Raw genomic sequence first — 19067 nt, 5'->3', positions numbered from 1 at the left:
AAGTTGCAGCTCTTTAATGGTTCTCCTTTCTGAGACTGCTGTGATCTCGAGGCATGAGCACATTAGCATATTATACGTGTGTGTGTGTGTGTGTGTGTGTGTGTGTGTGTGTGTGTGTGTGTGTGTGTGTGTGTGTGTGTGTGTGAAGCTGAAGTCAATTGCACAGCCTTTATTCATTCTCAAGATGGCACTTGGTTGCTGACCATCTTGTCTGGCACTGTGATAAAAACTCTCACGTACATAAAGACCTTTTTCAACAAATCCAGCAGCAAGTCACCCAGACATGAAAGTGTGTGTGTGTGTGTGTGTGTGTGTGTGTGTGTGTGTGTGTGTGTGTGTGTGTGTGTGAGAGAAACATCTCAGTTCAGAAAGAGACCAAAACCACAGTGGGTTTGCGATTTGAAATATGTTGCAGTGCGTTTGTTACCACTAGGAGCCAGAGGAAGCTGAGTGTGAATGCGTCGTCTAATTCAATCATCACAGTCAGTGTTCAAAGTTTTAGAGAAAAAGAAAAAAAAAAAAGACACGCGTAGTGGTCAAAAGCAGACGGCAGAACAACAGGATTTCAAAAATTGTAGAACTAGGAATGGGCATGAAAAACAAAAAGACCAGGGGGAATAACAAGAACAAGAAAGACATGAAAACAAAAAGACAAAAAAAAAAAAACAGACAACTAGGATACTGTATGTCTGAAGCCCTGATTTATGTTTCATTCTGAACAGACTTGCCATGTCTTTGGAGTGTTGAAAAGACACTTCAAAATGCAGGAGTTCAAAAAAAAGTATGTCTGTGAATCAACATGTTCAAACGGCCCACCCACCTTTTCACAACAGGGTACTGGAGATGATAACCATATTTTATACACAGTGTTGCCAACTTATTGACAAAATGTGATGACTTTCAAAAAAAAGATCTAGCAATAATTCTAGCAATTTTTACCCTCAGTGACTGCAGATAATAAGACTCTTTAGCTCACATTATTGCTTCTGGTTGTAAGAGCTTCACTTGACCCACCACCAGCATCTAATCCTGATTGAGTCATGTTTTGTCTGGGACGATGTTTCCAATGACCAATGGTTTTAGTGACCAATTACATTGTTCCCAAAACCTAAAACAAAAAAATATATCAAATTACTGATCACCATTTTTGCTAAAGACCCAAGTAGTGATTGAACTAACCAATCAGTGATTGAAACAGAATCATCTCTATTGCCAAGTATCTTGTATTGCATATACAAGGAATTTATCATGGTGTGCTGGTGGTATAAAAATCTGAATAACTTTTTAAAAATCTATTAAAATAAAAGAATAAATAAAGATTAAGACCTCAACTATACAGTTTGTGCAGGGAATGTAAAGTGGGGCAGTGGTTGCAATATAGTGGTCCAACACATACTGTAATGTTAGTGTTAATGGAAGCAGGTCAGAGATTATGGTGTTTTCTTGTTATAATTGAGGTCTTGTGGTATGAGGTTTTGGCTTACAATCTTAGTTGCCTGCTTTAAAGTGGTATTCAAAGTGTCCCATTGTTACTAATGACCAATTACTAATCACCATTGTTCTGAACTACCAATCACGTAGCACCATATAAACAAACTAGCAAGTGATTGAATTACCAGTCACTGGTAATTATTCTGAGGGTCCCCAGAGAAAAAAACACTCAATGCCATTGCTTCAAATGACCAGGTAATAATTACCATTGTACTCACTGGTCCAACTACTAATTACTGTTGTTCTCAATTACCATCACTGTTGTTCCCAGTGAATAACCAATGATCACTTTTTGTCATCACGCCCCCCAAATAAATGTATCAATGACCAATTACCATTTTTCGTAACTATCACTAATCATCATTACTACCCAATGGCCTAGTGAGTGTTTGTTTTATTAGTGTCACACAAAACAACCAATCGCTGATCATCCCAACTGATCATTTTTTATTCACCATTGGTGTCTTAGCGAATGATTTAGCGTCATGGTGCAATGACTAAACACTTCCATCTAGTAGAAATAAGATTTTCTTTTTGTCTCTGAATGTCAAGTAAATTTTCATACATCATGTATCACAATTCGATATGCAAGTGATTATGACAACGTGTGAATATGCAAATTAGCTGGTGACACCCTCTGGTGACTTCTAACCACTTTTTAAGCATGCATGCTACTTTGACGCTGAAAAGAGTTTGCATCTGTGGCGGTGCTCTCTCTCCTTCTCCTCATCCTATTTAGGTTGAACAGTGCTTTGCAGGCAATGCCTCTTTTAGTCTAAATTGTGTTTACTTTAGTGAGGTTGATGCATAATTCCTGTTTAAATCAGCTGCTCCTGAATGGCTACCCTTCAGGACACAAGAGAGATATGCATCTAAACTCTTCAGTGTACTGGCACCCCTGTGGTGAAATGAACTTCCACTGACTGTGTGAGAGTCCCACCTCTCCACTTAAAACTTTATTTGAAGCATCCGTTAAACCTGGAAAAAAGCTTAAGAAAAATTTACTTGGTACTCTGACCCTGGCTTTGTGTTGGTGTGAGGTAATGCTTTATGTGATTATTGGCTTTAATGGCTGTGAGGTAAAGCATTCTGTAGATAATTGATCTATCAAGTGTGGCAAATATTGCTATAAATTGTGGAACCATATTACTGACCTAGAATGAACGATGCATATTCCAGTTGTTTAAACTTGTGGATCGGCATTGTATTTGTGACTACAAAATTAAAACATTTTGCTGTGCCACTTATTTCATGAAGATCTTCCTATTGTTCTGAAGAACCTTAAAAAACCTTGAACAAGAATATACAGAACAGAGTTGGCTTTCTAGGAATGTTACATTGTAAGAACAAACTCACAGGACATAAGAATGTAGAAGATTTTTAAATAGACTACATTAATTGCTTTTATTTTACCTAGTAGATAGCATAGTATATCTTTAGTAGCTAGTTAGCTCATAAGATAAGCTAAACGTTACCACACAAGACATTGTGTCCAGACCGCATAGGTCCCCATAAAACTTCTAGTAAACTGTCCTCAGGACACAAAATCAAGTTATCATGAAGTCTTAAAACATATTAACCAACATCTTAAGTCATATCTTAAAACATATTTGCATGGTTTAGCTTATATGATTTAGTATAAAAGAAATATGTGTTTGTATCTTTATAATTCTTTATATAGCACTTTGGTCAACAGTGACCGATTAATGTTTGAACAGTCTGGTTCCTCTCTTGGTTTCTTCCTTATACCATCTCAGGGAGTTTTTCTTTGCCACTGTCCCCACTGGATCATAACATGTTTATCTCTGTAAAGCTGCTTTAGTACAATGTCCATTGTTTAAAGCGCTATACAAATTAAACTGAATTAAATTGAATTGAAATGTCTCTGACTGACTGAATAGTTTTTCCAGCTGCCTAATTGTACCTCAGGAATTTATAGCTACTGAGCTAAATTTACCATGTTAGATTATTGCTAGATTTCACAGGAGAATATTGCTAGCTGCACCGAAGCAGTTTATTACTGAATTTTATAGCTACCAAGCTAAATTTACCACACCACATTGAAACTAGCTGTCTTGAATTACCAGTGAAGTTTATAACTGCAAATGAAAAGAAAAATTACCATCCAAAATGTTAAAGCTATGAATGGACACTGTTACTAGCATCCTAGGCCTATTTGTGTGTCTTGCTGTCTAAGGTTACCACAAGTAGCTGTTTAAATTTGTCCCACAGGAGTTCGCTAAAGATGTTCATTTACCACACAAGATTATAGCTAGCTTTCTTAAATTTTCACAATTGCTGCATTTAATTTATGACATGATTAACTATTTAAAGTTATCGTATGAGATAATGGCTAGCTGTCAGAAATCAGCACAGGAGCTTGCTAAATGTATCATTAATTCTGTATAAATTTACAGCAGAATTGTACAGCTGACGAGATAAATTTACCACAATATGATTTTGACTAGATGTCTACAGTCACCACATGAGATTATTACCACCTGTCTAAAGTCACTATAGGACATTATACTGTAGCGATCAGAAATGACCACAGGAGCTTGCTAAATGTACCTCATATTTGTCTTAAAATACTGAATAGGATTATTCCTTGCAGTCTAAAGTCACCACAGGATTATTTTAGCTGCCAAATGATTGTGGTTACCTGTCAAAAAATATTATTGGAGGTTAATATTATTAGCTGCTTAAATTAACCATAGAGGTTTTGTCACAATGAAGCTTAATTTACCAGATGAGATCATGGCTAGCTCTCTAAATCAACCGTAGCACAATATTGCTAGCTGCCTACTGTGCATTTACAACAGAAGTTGATAGCAATTTAGTTAAGGTTATTACATGACAGTATGGCTAAGTGTCTTAAATTACCAGAGGAGGCTATTACTGGATGTCTATATTTACCACAGAGTTGATTGCTTCCAAGATAAATTTATCACAACAGGTTATTATTAGCTGCTGAACTTTATCACAGTATATAGCTCTTATGATAGATTTATTAAACTGACAGCTGTTATAAATGATTGCAGGGACCTAAGACCAAAACTACGTTTAACAAAACAACAACAGACCAGCTGTATAAAACTACATAGTAGGCTATTACTAGCTGTCTAAATTTATCACAAATCTAACTTAAATTCAACACAGATAGATTTTGACTATCTGTAACTTGTTTGCAGCTGCCCATTTAACAGCAAATGTTATTTTTTTTAAACAAATTACATATCAAGATATTACCTTCAGTCATGCATTATAATACATTACACAGGATGTTGTTACTATCTAGTTAGAACACCTTATCTGGGGCCCTTTCTCCTAATATTAGGCATGATTTGTAGTAGATGTATAGATATTCAACAATTTTGTACTAATTTCTTGATGATTTTCTTTTTTCTAAATCAAATTTTTAACTTTGATTTTTCTCACAGTGAATTACAGGCAATACATTTGGTTTGCTTTAACAACAGAAACACAGTGGTTCAACTGAAAAACACTGTATTTTAACCACTTTCTTTACAAGTATTTTTTTCTACAGTGGAGCGACGATGTGAACCGTTAAGGCGGTAAAAGATAAAAGTCGAGCACAAACTAATGAGAGAAAACAAATTGAAAGCTGTATTGACAATCGGCCATTGTTGTGGCAAGATGGTGAAGGCCAATTGAAGGAATTCTCAAATAGCTGTAGGAAAATGAAGTGATTTTTTTCTCTGTTCCCAAATGTAAATATCAGCAAAATAGGCTTAACTCGCTCTAAGCTGCTTTGTATCATGAATTCTCTCTCTTTCGATCTTTCTCTTTTTCTCTCTCTCTACCTCTTTCTCTCTGTCTGGTTGCAAATCCCTTCTGAAAATGATCCATTTAATACGGAGCGTGTCAGTGCTATCCTGTCGACACATGAATTTCAATGGTACTCAGAGGAACGGTTCTGCAAAAATATCTTGACACAGGTGCACACACACGCATACCCAGTTGAGGAGCAAGGCCATTATTTACACATGTTCACTTGGCGGACTTTTCTCGACAGGGACTTAGAACTGCAAAAGTGTCCGGCAGCTCAAGCAAAGCAGACGAGGTGGAATCATTTATTTTTCATGGCAGTCTTGGGATTAGAAATTCGAAAGGTTTTGATCATCATAACCTTGCTGAGATAACAGTGTCCCTGAAAAGCTAACACACACGAGCCAAGCTACAGTACAGAAAGATGTGGAAGACAAATATGTGCTATTATATTCTCATTTTTGGCTCATGTACTGTATATAAAGTGGTTGTTCATGGAGTCACTATGGACATAACATAGTATCATCATGACAATTATCATCAAATGATACTTCTAGTAATATTATTTTAGTATTACTTACTATTATTTGTATTATTATAGTAGTAGTATTTGTAATAGGGAATAAACTGCCACTGTTGCCATTTTTATGTCCATTAAGTATGAATTTATAGGGACTAACTTAGAAGACTATGAATTTATACACCAGGCATAACATTATGACATTATAACATTATGACCGTTGAGTTAATAACACTGATTATCTTTTCATCATGGCACTTGTCAGTGTGTGGGATATATGAGGAAGCAACGTAACATTATATCCTCAAAGTTGATGTGTTAGAAGCAGGAAAAATGGGCAAGAGTAAGGATTTGAGCGAGTTCACAAATTGTGATGTCTAGACGACTGGGTCAGAGTATGTCCAAAACTGCAGCTGTTGTGGGATGTTCCTGGTCTGCAGTGGTCAGTATCTATCAAAAGTGGTTCAAGGAAGGAACAGTGATAACCCGGCGACAGGGTAGTGGGTGGCCGAGGCTCATTGATGCATGTGGGGAGTGAAGGCTGGTCCGTGTGGTCCGATCCAATAGACGAGCTCCTACAACTCAAACTGCTGAAAAATGTTGTGTTAATGCTTTATGGCTCATTACTGTTTTGGCAGCAAAAAGAGGGACCAACACAATATTGGGCAGGTGGTCATAATGTTATGCCAGATCGGTGTATGTAATCTATTTGCGGAGCCGTGGTAGCTCAGTGGTTAAGATGTTGGATGTCTGATTGGAAGGTCAATGTTAGACCCTCGAGCATAGCCTTTAAACCTCAACTGCTCAATTTGTAATTGTAATTAATGAAAGGAATGGGACAATGTCCATTGTTCAAAGAGCTATACAAATAAAATGTAATTGAATGAAATAAAAACATTGACAGGCTTTAAAACTGTAACTATGACCCTTATGATGTCAAAAATAAAAGCGACGGTAAAAAATGAAGAAAGAAAGAAAGAAAGAAAGAAAGAAAGAAAGAAAGAAAGAAAGAAAGAAAGAAAGAAAGAAAGAAAGATTAAGTTTGTTCAAGGAAGAAAAATACTAATGAAATTGGGTCAGAATTGTGAATTAATCAAATTTTCTATATATATATATATATATATATATATATATATATATATATATATATATATATATATATACAGTGAGGAAAATAAGTATTTGAACACCTGCTATTTTGCAAGTTCTCCCACTTAGAAATCATGGAGGGGTCTGAAATTGTCATGTGCATGTCCACTGTGAGAGACATAATCTAAAAAAAAAGTCCAAAATAGCAAAATAGCAGGGTGTTCAAATACTTATTTTCCTCACTATATATATATATATATATATATATATATATATATATATATATATATATATATATATATATATATATATATATATATATATATATTTTAGAGCAAAATGAATTTTGTCTTAATCACAGCTCAGCAATAACTTACCTTCCCTATTCAGATACACACTAGGAAGATGGCCACAAAATCTAGGGAAACACACATAGAGGAAAACATTATGCCCAAAATTATATGAAATTCTACGTATACAAGTTTTTAACCTGAATGTAATTTACAAGGTCAAGTAGGCTACACAGTATCATACACAGTGTAGTGAAACAACACTTCCTTAGGACCAATGTTCTACATGAAACCACCTAAATTAACACAAGATAACAAAAATAATAATAATAAAGCAAAACTAACTGTGACCCTTCCTAAAGTACATGTGAATTCATTTAGTGCATCCAACACAAGACGATGAGACAAACACAGTGACATTGCAGCAGCATCCGGTACAGCTGATGAATGATAGTGCAAATTATTATTTATTTTTTATTAATGATATACCAGTTACATATAGTTACATTTACATTTACAAAACAAGTTCGGTTTTTCTCTTTTTTCTTTCTCCTTGTCTCTTGCATGGATGATACGAAATGTTCAATATCTTAAAAAGCAAGTAGTGACCTGAAGTGACCACTAGGATATGGACAAAGATATAAACACCACTCACATGCTCACATACAGATGAGAAACACTATCTTTTTTTTTTTATTCTGTATCAGTATGATGAGTAGATCTGCCTATTGGTTTAAAGCTGGATTTTGGTTTGAAGGCCTGGCTGCAAATCATATTCCATAATTTATTTTAATTCTACAGTGAAGAACAGAAATCCAGCATATTCCTATTATCTTATAATTCACAGAACACGTCCTTCAGGTTTTTAAATATTCTTTTTTAATGCGATTTCTGTCCCTTGTCCTTGAGTCATGGACATACTGGTTTATTTAAGGCTGGTTCTGGTGTGGTGATTGTTTCAGCATGCTGTCTTAATGATAACAAATCATGCTTTCTTTAATATTAAACATCTAATAGTGTTACTGCATAAAGTTTACTATACTTTACTATATGGAGTTTAGTTTTGGCGCTTGTGCTCATTCAGACACAGGGGTGTTAGTAAAGTCAGGTACTGATGTAGGTGAGGTGAGGAGGCCTGGGGTGCAGCCAGCGTTCACATTCATCCCAAAGGTTTAATTTTTTATTTATTTATTTATTTATTTATTTTTACAATGGACATTGTCTCAAAGCAGCTTTACACAGATAAAGCTGTAATAGGGTTATATTAAAGATTGTGTAAGTTTATTGGCTATATGTTTGTTCCTTATAATTGTTTATCTCTGATGAGCAAGCTAGTGGCAACTGTGGCAAGGAAGAACTCCCTGAGATAGTATGAGGAAGAAACCTTGAGAGGAACCAGACTCAAAAGGGGAACCCATCCTCATCTGGGTGGCACTAAAAAGTATTTAATAGGGTTGAGGTCAGAGCTCTATACTAGACAACACAAGACCTTACATGTAAAGCATATCTTCATGGAGCTGGCTTTGGAACAGGTTTGGGTCTTCTAGGCAGTGGCGGGCCGTGCATTTGATAACTGGGCCTTAGGTGAGGACTTACCCAACTTAATGCACCTCTTAATACCACCACTATCATGTCACAATTATAGAAACCATCAATACTATACAAAATCGCAATATAACAATGCGTGGCATTGCAGAAAGAGAGACATTTTGCATATGGAGGGTGAATACCATTTTACTAAAGCAAGCTCCAAACCTCTACACTACAACCACAACTGTGCACCTACATCATCTGAAACAGTTCAAAATCAATATTTGTCTAATAACATGACAAAAACATGAAATATCTAAATAAAATACAACCTACTCACCAGAGATGCAGACTCATAATTTGCAGAGCTCCTCAGAGGCTGTAATCCAGTGGTACCGCTCGTATTCACTGGTCTGGAAGTGAAGAACAAACACTTTCAGGCTGAGACACGCTAGCTTCAGGGTTGGCTGATGTCTAGCTTTTCTTCAAAATGGATTTTTAAGTATGTCCGAGACCAAATCAATTTGTCTTCCTCCGTAGGCATAAAAAAGTTGAACTCTGATGTATTAATGTGTGCAGAGCTACACATGTGTTTTGCCAGTCGAACTTGCTGTAACAGTTTCCCTCTGACCACCCAATCAGAGGACGGAAAAATGCTGATGCTATTCTGTGAGGCGAATATGAAATCTGATTGGTTAAAGAAACAGACCTGTTTGTAATATTCTCAATGATAAAAAGCTCAGCAGTACTGACTTTAAAGGCCCTGAGCAGATTAAATTGGCCTGGCAGCACATAGAGGCTGAAATCTGATTGGAGAAAAAAATCTAATATCCACATACACGTACTGGACGAAGTGCAGCCGAAAGAGAAACGCTACAGAGAATAGACTGTTGGAAAAAATTAATAAAATTTAATGAAACAGATATTAGAATTTAGGTTGTAAATGTAGGTCAGTGCTTCTGATAGTGTTTAGGCCAGCAGAGAAGGCTTTGCTGGCCCTGACCGCCCGCCACTGCTTCTAGTCCAATTAAATGGAAAATCTAATGCTACCGCATCTAAAGACATATATATCTATACTTTATCTACATTGTATGGACAAAAGTATTGAGACACCTGACTTTCACAGCCATATGTTGGCTTTCCCAAACTGTTATCACAACGCTGAAGGCACACAATTGTATAGGGTTTAGTACCTTAAAACTTTCCCTTCACAAAATATGGTTTTCATGGGTTGGAGTGGAAGATCTCTTGCTAAGAAGCTCTGACCTCAACCCTACTGCACCTCACCTACATCACTGACTTTACTAACACCCTTGTGTCTGAATAAGCACAAATCTCCACAAGGTCACTCCAAAATGTAGTGGAACATCTTCCCAGAAGAGTGGAGGGAATTATAAGAGCATATTGAGACTAAATTTAGAATGCAATGCTCAAAAAGTTCACATCATACTCATAAACAGGTGTCTGCAAACATTTGGCAATATAGTGTATATTTATACTTTATAATTATGGGAAACTTTTTTACTCCACTAAAGCATAACCCCATGGCTCTGGTGTGGAGGGTCCTCTTGATGTGTTTCTGTATAAAAAAAACTCTCTCCTTAAAGTGATCTAATGAGCAGGAGAATAGAAAGGTGAACAGCATTTATTATACACATATACACTATAAATTTTATATCTGCTTCTTGAACATTCCATTCCACATTTAATCCCTATTTGCTGTTATAATAACCTTCACTGTTCTGAGAACATGCAGTCAGGCTGAAGTCAGCATTCCAATTCATTTCGAAGTTGTTCAATAAGGTTGAGGTCAGAGCTCTATAGCAGACCACTCAAGATCTTCCACTCCAACAAATGTGAAGCATATAGTCAAGGAGCTGGCTTTGTGCACAAGCCTCTTTTATGCAGAAACAGGTTCGGGTCTTCTAGTTCAAATTTATGGAAAGTTTTATTCTATTACATCCAAAGACATACTTTACAATTTTGTGCCTCCAACAGTTTGGCAAACAACTACCGTATATTCGGACTATAAGCCGCTACTTTTTTCCCACGTTTTGAACCCCGCGATTTAAACAACGAAGCGGCTTATTTATTAATTTTTCCTGGGTTTTTCCCGGTTTCACAAACTTCAAGCCAAAGAAACTTAGAAATGAGCATCAGAAAATAATAAGGACATAATCCTCGGTCTTGCACACATGCAGTAATAGCGGAAGAATGCAGTGCATGCTATTCCCAAAATACCGCTATGCTCCTAAAGGAAGCGCAACATATTTCACCCGTTACACCGTGTGTAACGTGTCTTTCGTTAAAGCCTGTGTAAAGTTCATTAGTTTCAGTTTAGACTTGTTTAGGCTTATAGACAGGTGCGGCTTATTTATGTTAAAAATAAAAATACTAGTAAAATTCAGTGGGTGCGGCTTATATATGGGTTTATAGTCCGAAATTACGGTATATATGACTGAAATGTTGAGCTGCCCCAATCCAATAGTCCATATAGTGTTTTTATAGATCACTTCTTTCACTTTTGATTCTTAAGTCCATTCCAAAGCGAAAATTCTTGTACTCAAGTAGTTTCGTGAAATAGAGGAGTCAAAACATTGACCGGATTCATATTCAAGCAGTGGATTAGTACTTTTACTCAAGTACACAAATGTTCATTGTTCAATGTAGTGCTTCACCTGGGTTTTTTTATAGACTTAAAGATAATCTAAACTTGAAACTGAAGATATTTCAAAAGTGCACATGATTCTCTGAATCTGGTTCCTCTCAAGGTTTCTTTCTCATTTATTTATTTCTTTAAAGCTGCTTTGTTAAGAGTGCTTAATAAATAAAATTGAATCGAATGTTATTGAATTATTAATATCCTCCCAGGGTTGTTTTTTTTAGCCACTGTCTCCTCTGGCTCGTTCTTTTTCTGGATAAATCACTATTTCTATCCAGATATCTTTAAATCTGCTTCATGACAATGTTCATTGTTATTTAAATAAAATGTTTTAAAAATGATCTATCTATTCAGAATAGCATGAAGGTATTAAATATGATTAGTAATAGAGAATAATTGAAATATATTTATCTTTTGAAGAGGGAAAAAAAAAAAACTGGGTCTGTGAACAGAATGGTTTGCTGACAGCTCACACTTTTCCTCATGATTAAAGCTAAACAATCAAAGACTAAATCCAACATGGCTCCATATCAGACATTATTTATCAAAGTAGCGTAGAAATTAAGATGAGCCAGGAATGACAGATCAACTGTTTTCTTTGTAAATCTTTACCCTTTCATACAACATATGAGCTGGGGTTTGAGCATTAATGATGATTCAGCTTTTTTATTTTGGGAAATCAAGCACCACCCACTTAACATATTATTTGCATTAAAGCATGTTCTGAGTTATGATATTTGCTCATTTACATGGAAATAATAATAATAATAATAATAATAATAATAATAATAATACAAGAATAGACTTCTGTTAAAGGAAAATCAGCCAACATAAAATATAAAATATAAAATATATAATATAAAAGATCTTAATTGAAGACAATGAGTGACTTGCATACCTAATATGTATAATTAACCTAATCTGCAGTGGCGTTCAAGTATTAGTTTTTTTATTTACAGTTTTGTTAAAATTTCATCTACCCTATTTTCAGTTTCCCTGCATTATCCACAATGCTTTTCAGCTACCTGATCATGGCACCGCTAAGAATTAGCTCCTGTTTCAGGTCTGTCTGAAACACTGGCACTCAAGTCTCTCGATCTTTGTCACCTCTTCAAAAGTTCAAACCTTGATGCTAATAGCATCATCAATACCACCATGCACCTTTCAGAGAATGTGTCAGACATGTCTTATACAGAGCCTCCGGAAAGTATTCACTCCACTTCACTTTTTCCACATTTTTTATGTAACAGCTTTATTCCAAAATGGATTAAATTCATTATTTTCCTCGCGATTCTACAAACAAACTCCAATAATGACAATGTGAAAGTAGGTGATTTGAAATCTTGGGGAATTTATTACAAATTAAAAAAATAGTAATAATAAAAAAAATCAAATTCACATAAGTATTCACAGCCATTCCCATGACACTCAAAATTGAGCTCATCCTGCATCCTGCATCCTGTTTCCACTGATCATCCTTGAGATGTTTCTACAACTTGATATGAGTTCACTTGTGGTAAAAATAGTTGATTGGACATGATTTGGAAAGGCACACACCTGTTTATATTTGGTCCCACAGTTAACAGCGCATGTTAGAGCACAAACCAAGCCACGAAGTCCAAGGAATCGTCTGTAGACCTCAGAGACAGGATTGTATTGAGGGACAGATCTGGGGAAAGAAACAGAAACATTTTTGCAACATTGACGGTCCCAATGAGCACAGTGGACTCCATCATCTGGGCCACCCGGCCAACTGAGCGATCGGGGGAGAAGGGCCTTAGTCAGGGAAGTGACCAAAAATCGGATGGTCACTCTGAAAGAGCTCCAGCGTTTCTCTGTGGAGAGAGGCAAACCTTGCAGAAGAACATCCATCTCTTTAGAACTCCACCAATCAGGCCTGTATGGTAGAGTGGCCAGATGTAAGCCCCTTCTCAGTAAAAAGCACAATCCGCCTAGAGTTTGCCAAAAGGCACCTGAAGGACTCTCCGACCATGAGAAACAAAGATTGAACTCTTTTATCGTAATGCCAAGCATCATGTCTGGAGGAAACCAGGCACCGCTCATCACCTGTCCAATACCAGCCCTACATTAAAGCATGGTGGTGGCAGCATCATGCTGTGGGGATGTTTTTCAGCAGTAGGAACTGGGAGACTAGTCAGGATAAAAAAAAAAATTATGCAGTAATGCAGTAAGTACAGAGACATCTTTGAAGAAAACCTGCTCCAGAGCACTCTGGACCTCAGACTGGGGTGATCCTAATCACACAGCCAAGATAACAAATAAGTGACTTCGGGATGACTCTGTGAATGTCCTTAAGTTTTCCAGGCAGACCCAGACTTGAACCCGAGTGAACATCTCTGGAGAGACCTGAGAATAGCTGTGCACAGACGCTCCCCATCCAACCTTATTAAGCTTGAGAGGTTCTGCAAAGAAGAATGGGAGAAACTTCAAGCTTGTGCCAAGCTTTTAGCATCAATAAGACTTAAGGCTTTAATTGGTTTTTGTTTAATTTATTTATTTTTGAATACATTTAAAAATATTTTAAATAAACTACTTTCATGTTGTGATTATGGGGTATTGTTTGTAGAATTTTGAGGGAAATAATTAATTTAATCCATTTTGGATTAAGGCTGTAACAACATGTGAAAAATGTGGAGCACTGTGAGTACTTTCCGGATTCTCTGAAGCAGAAATTGATTATGGGACTTTGAGTAATACTTTTCCACCATCATTTTAAGTTCTACAAATACACTTGCTTTTTCTTTTAGTAATATGCTATTGATTCTTGCTGATAAGGAGCTAGTGAACAAGAAAAGAGGAATAGTCACAGTCAGTCAGTCAGTCGGTATTAATTTGATTTTAATACATTTTATTTTAGTTCAGGTTGCATGAATTTCTACCATTGTCTCCACTACTACCACGTTGGGTTTCTCATAAATATAACTTGGAATTTCAAAAGTGGAAAATGAGAGTGAGAACAAAAGCTTTTGAAGGAGCCAACAGTCAAACTACCTGCTATCACTTTATACCACTTGTGTGAGATCGGTGAAACACTTTTCCTATTGAATTCCATTGTACTTGTGCTAACAACAATGGCCTCTTATCAGAAACGGCTAACTTTGAAATTATTCTGAAAGAATTACCTCAAATCAGAATTACAAATATTTAAATAAATTGTATATACACTGAACGAACAGGAAAAAGGTTATGATCACAGATCAGGCATAACATTATGACCACCTGCCTAATATTTGCATCCTTCTGCTGCCAAAACAGTTCAGACCCGTCGAGCATTAACAGTATTAACTTATTCAGTAATTTGAGCTACAGGAGCAGGAACTGTTCCTTCTTTGGACCACTTTTGATAGACACTGACCACTGCATTCTGGGAACATCTCATAAGAGCTGCAGGTTTGGAGATGCTCTGATCTAGTCGTCTAGCCATCACAATTCGGCCCTTGTCAAACTTGCTCAAATCCTTACAATTGCCCATTTTTACTGCTTTTAACACGTCAACTTTGAGGACAAAATTTTCACTTACTGCCTAATAAATCCACCCACTAACAGGTGCCATGATAAAGAGATAATCAGTGTTATTCTCTTCACCACTCATAATGTGCTCGGTATCTCTCTCTCTCTCTCTCTCTCTCTCTCTCTCTCTCTCTCTCTATATATATATATATATATATATATATATATATATATATATATATATATATATATATATATATATATATTTAAACCCAAGCCCTGATATATGGGGAGTGTTGCATTATGAAGGGCATCCAGCATAAAACATGTGCTAAATCAAATATGCGGATCACAAATCTAAATTTCATACCAGGTTACCAACGACCACCACAGGTAATGTTAGTCAACAGGGTACAGGTGGAAATGTAAACTACTGTTGGACGAAGGAGAGAAGGAAGAGGACTACAGAGATGGAAGATGACTGGTAAAGGGAGAGAGATAGCTGATATGATGTAGAGGAGAAAGGTAGATATGTTGTGTGTTCAGTTCTCCCAGTGTAAAGGGAGGAAGGTCAGGAACATTGGAGGTGGTTTAAACTGTTCTATCATGGTGTGGATGGAAAGAGAATTGGTGTAGGGGTGATTCTGAAGGAAGAGTACAGTAAGAGTGTAGTGTAAGTAAAGAGAGTTTCTGATGCAGTTGGAGGAGTTCAGGTACCTGGGGTCAACAGTGTAAAGTAATGGAGTGTGTGTAAGAGAAGTGAAGAAAAGTGTACAGGCAGAGTGGAGTGGGTGGAGAAGAGTGATAGCAGAAGTGATTTGTGATAGAAGAGTATCTGTGAGAGTGAAAGGGAAAGTTTACAGGACTGTGGTGAGACCTGAGATGTTGTCTGGTTTAGAGACAGTGGCATTGAGTAAAAGACAGGAGGCGGAGCTGGAGGTAGCAGAGCTGAATTTTTTTTAGGTTTTTCGTTGGGAGTGACAACAATGGACAGGATTAGAAACAAGCTTATTAGAGGGACAGCGCATGTAGGACGTTTTGCAGACAAGGTGAGGGAGGCGAGATTGAGATGGTTTGGACATGTGCAGAGGAGGAACATGGGGTATATCGGTAGGAGAATGCTGAGGATGGAGCCCCCAGGAAGGAGGAAAAGAGGAAGACCAAGGAGGAGGTTTGTGGATGTGGTGAGGGAAGACATGCAGGTAGTTGGTTTAAAAGGGGCAGATGTAGAGGACAGAGTAGTGTCCTAATGGGAGCAACCGAAGAAGAAGATGATTATATATATGTATATATATATATATATATATATATATATATATATATATATATATATATATATATATATATATATATATATATATATATATATATATATATATATATATATATATATATATATATATAGAGAGAGAGAGAGAGAGAGAGAGAGAGAGAGAGAGAGAGAGAGAGAGAATTTCTAAGAGTTCATAATGAATCAGTGGAATTTGTAAGACTGGATTAGACTGAATCTGTGAAATGCTACTTTATAGTCTGAAAGCGAGAAAGAGCACTTCTCTCAGGCAGTTATTTTTTTATTTATTCCACGATTGCATCAGCAGCACGCGTCTTCATAATCAATGTTTGCCTTTACTTCTTTTGACTCAGTGAGTTTGCGTACTGACTGGGAAAGTTATGCATCTTTCAATAGAAGCAGGCCACGTCCTATCTGAAATAACCGTGTTTGCCTTTTTATTACACTGCAGAGTGTTGTAAATGTAGGGGAAAAGCAATGAAAGATAATGCGGGCTGAGCTGCTGCATTATTCTCATAATGGCCCCAATTTATCAGCTCTTGACAGGGGTTTCTCGCAGTTTCGCAGCTTTGTAGCCGCTGACAGGTCGTAGAGCGAGAAATACATTCATTCCATGTCTTATGGAGAAACTTGGGGAGGAAAAAAAATGCTGATTGTGGCAGATTATAAAAACTGCAGACTTATATAACGCAGATAAGAATAGTCAGAGAATGACAAATTGTTAGATAAGGAAACCGGAGGATGAGAAAAGGTTAATTACACAGAATCTCCAGATGTGATGTAAAGAAATAACTAGAAATCTCTTAGGGTTTGTCCAAACACCGTGAAACCTGCGAGCCGTGCAGTTAGAATAAAGCGACAGAGAGAGCGTCTGCATTTGAAGTCCTCAGAGACTTAGCCACTTTGATCTGGTGGAAACGAGAATGCAAGCAGCGTAAAGAGCTAGCAGACTGAAACTCAAAAGGTTTTTAATCCTTTCTAAGTGCCCATTTTTCCCGTATAAATCCACTACTGAAAGTGAACTGCACTTTAATATGAGCTCGTAAAGATTTGCTCTCTGTGACTGTGGACTATTCAGGTCTGTTTAAGTCAGATTTCAGCGTTTTGTGATCAAGTTTATCCCATGCTAATTCTAGAAAGTGTTTCACTGAGAAAAGCGGAAGTTATCGTTCTGATAGATTAGAATTTTACCTTAGTAGTTTTTTTATTATCTACTAACTAGAATTTTGTCATTAGTTTCATCATACAGTATAATCACAGGACAGCAAGAAAACAACATAAACCACATTAAAATTGTAAAAAAAAATAGGTAACAATTTAAATTATACATTATTCAAACATATATACATTTCCATATGTACATATAATAGGGATGATCATATCCATAATAACGTAGTGCCAAAAAAACAAAAAAACAGATGTTATTTTCCTGTTCTGTCTACAGAAGACTCAGCTCTACCTCTGCCTTGTTAATCTATATTTTATCTCTCAGGACACGCCTAAGTGCATCACGTGCCGATGCACTGGTGCGAATTAGTGAATATTACCATCCCTTACATATATATTCTCTAAAGACAGACATGCATAGACACCTGACTATATGTGTTTTTAACCTCCACTCCTCTGGGGCAGATGTTCCACTAGATTTTGGAGTGGTGATTTGTGCTCATTCAGCCACAAGGGTGTAAATAAAGTCAGGTAGTGATGTAGGTGATTTGAGGAGGTCTGGGGTGCATTTAGCATTCACATTCATCCCCAAGGTGTTCAATAGGTTTAAGGTCAAAGCTGTCTAGGAAGAGATCTTCTACTCCAAACCATGTACACCATATATTAATGGAGCTGGCTTTGTGCACAGGGGCACCGTCATGCTGGAACAGGTTTGGGTCTTCTAGTTCAAGTGAAGGGACTATTGAATTGTATCATACCCCAAGACATCATATACAATTGTGTGCCAACTTTTGTGCATGTTTTTAAAGAGTAGGGAGAAAACTGGAGAACTACTTTGATTATGTAATGATGTTCATTTACCCAGTAACAGTACATAATACAGTTAATTTCACACTCACTACCGGCTGGGGGCAATGAAATTCCGGATTTATGCGGTGTATATTTTCTTCTGTGTATGTTTACAGAGCATTATTGTAGACATTTCAACCAACTCTAAAGGTTACAGTGATGGAGCTATTGATTAGAAGGTCATGAGTTTAAGCACCATCAAGCTGCCACTGTTGCACCCTGGAGCAAGACTCTTTACCCACCTGCTCCAGTGGCTGTTTATAACCACTGACCCTGTGCTCTGATCATGGCTTCCTAACAAGATGGTTAATACAAGTGGAAGAATTTTCAAGAGACTATTATTGTCATGGTTTGCTCTCTGGCTGTATGAAAAACCTGTATTCAGTTACAGTACCGTTTGGCAGCATTTTCCCATCTTCTTCCGGATATAATCACATCACACAGTATTTAAGTGGATTTTGAATCAATTGTAATCTCTGAGAATCTTAATCTCTAAATACCATGATCTCATTCCAGATTGGACGTGTATGTGTGTGCATGTATTTCTGTGTGTTTGACATCTATGATGCCAGTCACTGAAAATGTGTCTCATTTGCATGGTTCATCTGTTCTCCTTTGTAGACCCAAGCCGAGGCACACTACAGAGGGAGTAAACATGCCAAGAAGCTTAAAGCACAAGAGTCCACGAAAACTAAGCAGAAAGGCGGCGCTGGCTCAGACAACGGCACCAAGCTAGTCAGCACCGGTCCTTCCAATGCCCCTGCTCCTGTTCCTGTTCCTGCTCCTGTTCCTGCTCCTGTTCCTGCTCCTGCTCCTGCTCCTGCTCCTGCTCCTGTTCCTGCCCCTGCTCCTGCCCCTGACTGTTCTGCGATGCTCACTGACAGTTCTTCTGACCAATCAGGTTAATCTTGACTATTT

The 19067-nt window shown here is 37.0% G+C and overlaps 1 protein-coding gene across 1 annotated transcript in view; it reads left to right on the top strand.

Annotated features, from left to right (window-relative positions):
- Positions 1-19067, top strand: part of znf385b (zinc finger protein 385B) — a 96591-nt gene that overhangs the window by 55413 nt on the left and 22111 nt on the right. Inside the window, 1 exon segment of the mRNA XM_046845653.1 lies at positions 18771-19050. Within this exon segment, the coding sequence (XP_046701609.1) occupies positions 18771-19050 (280 nt within the window).

This window comes from Silurus meridionalis, chromosome 3 (assembly GCF_014805685.1).
Source record: "Silurus meridionalis isolate SWU-2019-XX chromosome 3, ASM1480568v1, whole genome shotgun sequence".
Lineage (NCBI taxonomy): Eukaryota > Metazoa > Chordata > Actinopteri > Siluriformes > Siluridae > Silurus > Silurus meridionalis.
Note: the sequence above shows the minus strand (reverse complement) of the source record. Positions and strands in the feature narration are given on the sequence as shown.